Here is a 6,550-nt window from a genome sequence, read left to right on the forward strand (position 1 = left end):
AAAACACTGTCAGCTTCGCTTCAGCCTAATTTAATGCCACTGTGATCAATGCATAATTTGAAAGTGTATGCGCGACTAAGCATGCAGCGCAAAAGGAATCAAATTAAACTAAATCAAAGCAATTACATAGTGAAAATGAGAACTGCCTAAAACTGTACAGCTAATCTAACGATTCCACAAGATTTGTGGAAAAATTATCTGGATTAAAATAGTATATGTAAAAAAATCGAACAAAAACAGGTCAGACAGGGCTGCTTGAGCAGGCACCCAGCGTCAACGTTGCTAGGAGACTCAGGAACCTCTGAGGCGTTGATGGAGAACAAAGGGACAGGGCCCGGAGCCTGCCCCTCCTCCCTGCTGATGCGTTTCTTTCTCTACCAATATTCCAACAGTTTGGCTGAGAAGCCTCCAATATTTTCCATCATAATTTCTACTCTAATGCACACCTTGATAACCATTAATAACATTACCTCTGAGTTCCATCATACATTCTAAATGTAGTTGTATTCATGACCAAGTAGCCAGGCGTCCTTATAAGAAACATATTGAGCTGTCCTAAAGAATATGTAGTGGATCTTTACTTTCTTTATTTTCAATGTAATTTATTTTCTTCCATCTTCAGGTACAAGGAGATGGAGTGATGAACAGCGATTTACCCAGCTGTTGGGAATGTCCAAAGTGTGTCTTGGGGATCACGGACCAAGAGGTATGAAGATGTGTACATGCATGCATACATACATACTGTCAGAACCACATGGCTCAAGGAAGAAATTATAAAGGAAGTCCACACCGATGTTACATTTTAAATCAATAATTATTATCAGATCAAAGTTCAAAAGATATCAGTAATTTAGGCGAACCAAAAGTGGGGTTCAAGTCAGCATGATTCAATGCAATGTAGAAAGGAGATGCGGGGAGAGAAGAGATAGGCGCTGCAGCCAGCTCCCATAGAGGCATGGCCAGAGCAGCAGATCAGAGAGAGTGAGCTGCCTTGGAGGAACTAGCTTTATGCTCTCTCCAATCAGCAGCCCATCAGCCATAATCTCAAACCAGGACAGCTCCCCCTGCAGGCCAGTAGGGAGAGAGCCGGGCGTGACATTTCATTACATCACATCACATACATACTTGCATCCATCCATCCATACGTTGATTGAAATGCACTGTCAAGGTATGATATGTAGTTCTGCCATTAGGGGTCACTCAACCAAAACAAAGATGTAGTTTAATGATTTCAGAGGTAGTGTGGGATCATGGGAGTTGTTGTGTTCACCACCGTTACTGCTGAAAGACGTTCTTTTTTATTTATTTTTAAGTGTATCCCGCTAGCTCTACAACAGTTACCAGCAGGTAAAGAACTCTGTGGCCATTGGAGCTCTAGTGTGACTGTATATAATGCAGGTTGAACTGACTTAACATAGACTATATAATACAGGTTAAACTGACTTAAAATACACTGTAAATAAAACGGCTTAAACAGATTTTACTGTTGTGTACACTAGTGGAAACTACTGTAAGCTTTTTTCACCCTAAATAAAGCCCCTGCAAAACCAGTCAACGATTACTCGTTGAGATTTAGACGTATTCAGTGTATTCAACTCAAGTTTATTTTTCTCTGAAATCCCTTATCTTGATTGCATTTATTAATGAATTTGTTCAGCCGTCTTCTCTGTGGGAAATGTCAACAACAATAATTCCTCTATGAATCTCGTTTGGAACAGTGTCCCCAGAGAAGAGGGGCTATTCATAAACACCGTTTATAAAAAAATAGTCGGTGTATGGGAAACAATATTCTTCATCTTTTTTTGCAGGACAGATAATATAGGATAAAAAAATAATTAATAATGACTCGTCCAAGTTAAGTCTATTTGTGTGAAGCACTGCATTCACTTGGTGGCTGGCATCAGGCTATGATCAAAGTATTAATCGCAGCAAGCAATATAGTTATTGAAATATCATATCGATACATTATGTCTCCTCTGGACGACTGTGTTTACGTGTTCCTCTTAAGCTAGGGGGTAAAGGGCATGAAGCCATCGACATGAGACCAAATGTAACCGGCTGTAACCGTGAATAAACATCAAAATCTCTGGGTTTGCACATCGTTGGAAACGGTGGTATACTGCAACTACACAACTCAACAAAATATATGACATGGGGGAAGTCGTTTATAGATTTTGAATGTGGGAATCTTCTATATGACACCTTTATGGCTTTGTGCATTTGGTGTTGCAACCTAAACTTAGTCTTCTCCGTGACAAAATTATGGCTTTGTTGCTTTTTTGAGTATTGAGAATCTCTGTTATATCAACGGCAAGTGAAGATTAGAGTGTACTTATAGAACCGTGCCTTATGGAAGTGTTTGCAGAACTTTGCATAACAAGCCAACATTGGAGCCAAAAGTGTCAGAATCTGAGCAGGGTAACACACCTCGATCACATGAATAAAACATCAACAGCCCTAACATCAGGCGAGCATGAGCAGTCTGGAGAAGAAATTGGTGCCACTGATCCAACAATGCCATTGATTTCGGATCCTACCTATTAAGAGAAGCTGCTCAGTATTGTGGAAGGATGTGATGATGTGTCCATTTCATTGAGGCTTGCCTCTGTATTATCATTTCTAGCTTTTAGTTTTCTATGTATAAATATATCGAACAGTAAAGATGATAGCAGTGAGCTGGCTAAATGACCTGTCGCTAAGCTCCAGCCTTAGAAAGCAGAAGAGCCAATGACTTTCCAGCCTCAATTATACTCGGACATCTGCTCAGACAACTCCATTGAAAACAACAGGGAGGAGGCATAATATAACAATTTAATGGTGGATTTATGTTGTTTGTGTAAAATAAAAAATAAACATGGTCAAACGATGTGCTTGGGGTACATGTAACATGGACAGTCGGTATCCTGAGAGGCTGCAGAATGGGGTATATTTCATCCCTTTTCCCAAACCACAACGGGGCAAGAAAAAGTGTAACCCAGTGTACTGTGGATCAGACTGTGCGGCAGGCGAGAATACCAACTGACCAAATTTAAGCTTGTTACCTTCTGTATGTATTTTAAAGTTCTGAATATACCCCTCAATAGCATAATGTAGTCCCTTTCGCTTGGTCCTGGAAGTAATTAAATATTTTTTCACCCCAAAATTTCTCCAAAACCTGCTTTGATAGACTGTCAGCTGACATTTTTCCATGTGTTTCCATATGTTTGTTTGTCTGAGTTCGTCATGGTAAAGACGGGGGACGTGACTTAGCGACAGGTCAGTTGTGTGTTGGTGCTCTTCAAACTCACGCCCTCCTTAGTGGAGTGGGTCATACCTAGAAGAGATTTCTCCTGCATTCACTGACATTTCTGGAATTTTGCAACTGTTTGACCATTCCTCATCATTTTATTTAACTATTTTACAATCAGTCGTCAGGCAGTGACGAGTCATTGGTTAACCGTCCGCGTCGCCGTCAGCAACTGCCCGACTTCCCCGAAGGGCCCCTGGTCCTGCGGCTTGGCCCCGGGCCCTCCACCTGGCTGGGGGACCTGGCTGGGGCCCAGCAGGGTGGGGGCCCTCCTCTTCCTCTCTCCTCTGGCTCTTTCTCCTCTTCCTCAGCCTCCCTCCTTTTGGTTGCGGCACCTCTGCCTTCTAGGCCAATCAGCTCGAGACTGGTGAGAGGCACTGCCTACTCTCTCTCTTAAAAAAATTCATGATCCATTCATCATCCGTCTTATCAGTTTGTCCGTCTGCTGCGTCCAGCTGTCTGCCCACTCTGCTTCTCCTCTCGTATACACCTTGGAGGAAGTGTTCTGAATGAGTCCAACTGGTTACACTTCAAGAACCCTGGCCTGGGCTTGTGTTGTGTTGTTGCTCTCTTTTAGCTGGTTTTCATCAGTCCACTAGTTCAGATGGTTGAGATACATTTCCTATTGTGCTGGTCAACAAACAGTGGCTCAGTGCCGGCCCTCTGTAGTCTGCTCCCCTGTGACCACCTCATCCCTCTGTTCCCTTGGCGTCCCACGCAGCCCAAGAGGAGGGGCCATGAGGAGGAGGAGGAGGAGGAGGAGAAGTGGGCAGCCGACATCTGCCTGTTTTCATTATGCTTTGTGAGGCGGTGGTCTTCAACACTTTGAGCCTGTGTCGTCTGCTTGGCCCCCCCGTTTGTCTGATGTTGCTTCTGCGTTCATTATGCATTTTCCCCCACATGCTGTGTGGCGTTGCAGATGAGGGATTTGATTCCGGGGGTGAGAACAAATTAAAATGGATGCTTTGTTAGCCATTAACCTCTTGTTTATCTTTTCTCATAGACTCCTAAAGGAGACAAAAACAAGCCACTCCCGCTGGTAAGTCCTATCCTTTCCTTCATCTCCTCAACCTCATAATAATGATGGATTGAATTGATATAGCGCTTTTCTAGACACTCAAAGACGCTCATTCCCCTGCTAAGCGTTCACGCTAGACTTTTCCAGAATATCGGACATTTGGAATATCTTCCGGACGTTATTCACAAATAATTAAATGATTACCAAAAGTCCACATTTAAACGATAAACGACACAAACTAAGTTGCTTCAATAAATGCCATTTATTAAATTAGCCTAGGCAAAAAAAACATAACTCCATTCTCTCGGCAAATATGGTAAACGGGTAAAAAATAATTAATTTGATAATTGCAATTCTTGCAGGCTACTTTCGGCGCAACTTCATGGCATGGAAGTGCTCCGCTGCTCGCGAAAAGTTGAAGTCTTTCAACCCCGGCCCAAGGCTCGATATGCGCATCAGCCTCGTCACCTTTTCCTCAGCTAGGCGGTTTCTGATGGATGTTTTAATCCTGTTTTGGAGAGAAAAGGCTCGTGCCGCAGGAACACTGGACACAGGGATTGTACTGGCGATTTTGGCCAGCTTTGCCCAGTCGGGAAAGATTTCACACCAAACGCGACGGGGTGACAAGATCCCATACAAAGTGAACGTAGAGACGCGTATCGGGCGAATTTTTCGAGAAGGGAAAACTGGCGACAAGTTTTGATTTGTCGCGCCACACTTTCGCCATGCACAGGCGAGCGCGTTCTCGAGGATTTGTGCCGCGACAAATTCGCTCGAGTTGAAATATTTCACCTTTTGACGCGAATTACGCGTGATGACAGCCAATCAGCGTTCAACAGCGTGGCCACTGAGTGACATGTGTATGCATGTGCGGGTGCACTGCGCGCGTTCATGAATGCACGTTCGTGTTTGCATCACTGGTGAGCTCGGCCAGGAACCGCTACTGGTTTTCATATGCTACTGATTAATTCATACATAAATGCGAACTTCTTGCTTCTTTTTCTCGGACATGTGGGCCGTTTACATTTTATTATACCGGCCATGCGTGTGTGCAATCGGCCAATGTCCGGCTATAGCCGGCTAACGTGAACACTGCCCCCTGCTCCTTGTTCCACTTTATGAACTCATTAAATTCCTCCCTCTCCCCTTCCTCCCTGTGCAGAAGCGCAAGTCCACCTCGCTGCTGGACTCCCGCATCGCCAAGATCTACCGCAGGCACAGGCACGGCCGCGACGGAGACGACTCCGGCAGCGAGGATGACCAAGGTCTGCAGGGATCCTATTGGGGGGTCAGGACCCTGAGCAGGAGGCGCTGCCCCGTGGGGAACCAACTAATAGCCCCAGTTGTTGACCTTATAAAGTGTCAGTTAGAAATCTAGATTTTTTTTTTTAGGGCCCGTGATCTCCATTGCAGAAATCAGGCTGGTCTACAATCGACTTGGAAGACGGTCAATAATATGCTCATCTTTGAGCATGGATTCTAAACTGACCCAGGGTCTGGGAAGTCCCCTCTGATCCTCTTCATCTGCACCACATGCAGATGATGAGGTCACGGAGGACTTGCACATGCTCAACACATTTATTTAAGGCCTGCATACGTGCCCAAATTACGTTGTCGTCCATGTGACTCCGCTGACTGTAAATCACTTTGATCTCAATGTGTATTTTGATTGTTTGGCTGCATCGTCTCCGTCTTGATGTGTATTTTGAAGGTCTTCTTTCCCGTGATTGGTTGCAGTGTCTCGGAGGAGGAAGCTGGGCCTGCACCCCCGGGGGGGGGGCAGTTCCAGGAGGGGCTACCGCAGGGGCCTACTGAGGGGGGGAGCCGGCCACCGGGGCAGCAGGGCCGGGGGGCTGGCCATGGGCGGCTCTGGGATTAGGATGAAGCGCGGCATAGGGCTCCGGAGGGGCCGCGGCGTCAGGCTGAGGGGGGGCTCCAGGATGCAGAGAAGGGGGGGAGATGACTCTGAGGAGTCGGAGGACGATGACGACGACGACGACGACGACGATGACGACGACGACGAGGAAGAAGAGGTGGACGACAGCGAGGGTGGGGGGAAGGAGGGCCAGAGGGGGAGGAGGAGGAGGCGCCTCCGCGGGACGGACGATGACGACGATGAGGAAGAGGATAGTGACAGCAGGGAGTTTGACCCGGAGGAAGAGGACGAGGAGATGGACCAATATGTGGATGAGGAGGAGGGGGAGGAAGGGCACTGGGACTCGGACCCAGAGCCGCCCGTCCTGCTG

At 46.2% G+C, this 6,550-nt stretch overlaps 1 protein-coding gene across 4 annotated transcripts in view; it reads left to right on the forward strand.

Annotated features, from left to right (window-relative positions):
* The window catches only part of LOC130377568 (lysine-specific demethylase 2A-like), an 80,888-nt gene that overhangs the window by 65,751 nt on the left and 8,587 nt on the right, over positions 1 to 6,550 (forward strand). For all 4 annotated transcript variants that reach the window (XM_056584734.1, XM_056584723.1, XM_056584727.1 and 1 more), the window contains 4 exons: positions 623 to 706; positions 4,290 to 4,325; positions 5,467 to 5,569; positions 6,042 to 6,550. The exon at positions 6,042 to 6,550 is cut by the window's right edge and continues 85 nt beyond it. In XM_056584734.1, coding sequence (XP_056440709.1) covers positions 623 to 706; positions 4,290 to 4,325; positions 5,467 to 5,569; positions 6,042 to 6,550 — 732 coding nt within the window. The remainder of the gene's footprint in view (positions 1 to 622; positions 707 to 4,289; positions 4,326 to 5,466; positions 5,570 to 6,041) is intronic.

The sequence above is a fragment of the Gadus chalcogrammus genome, chromosome 3 (genome assembly GCF_026213295.1).
Source record: "Gadus chalcogrammus isolate NIFS_2021 chromosome 3, NIFS_Gcha_1.0, whole genome shotgun sequence".
Taxonomy (NCBI): Eukaryota; Metazoa; Chordata; class Actinopteri; order Gadiformes; family Gadidae; genus Gadus; species Gadus chalcogrammus.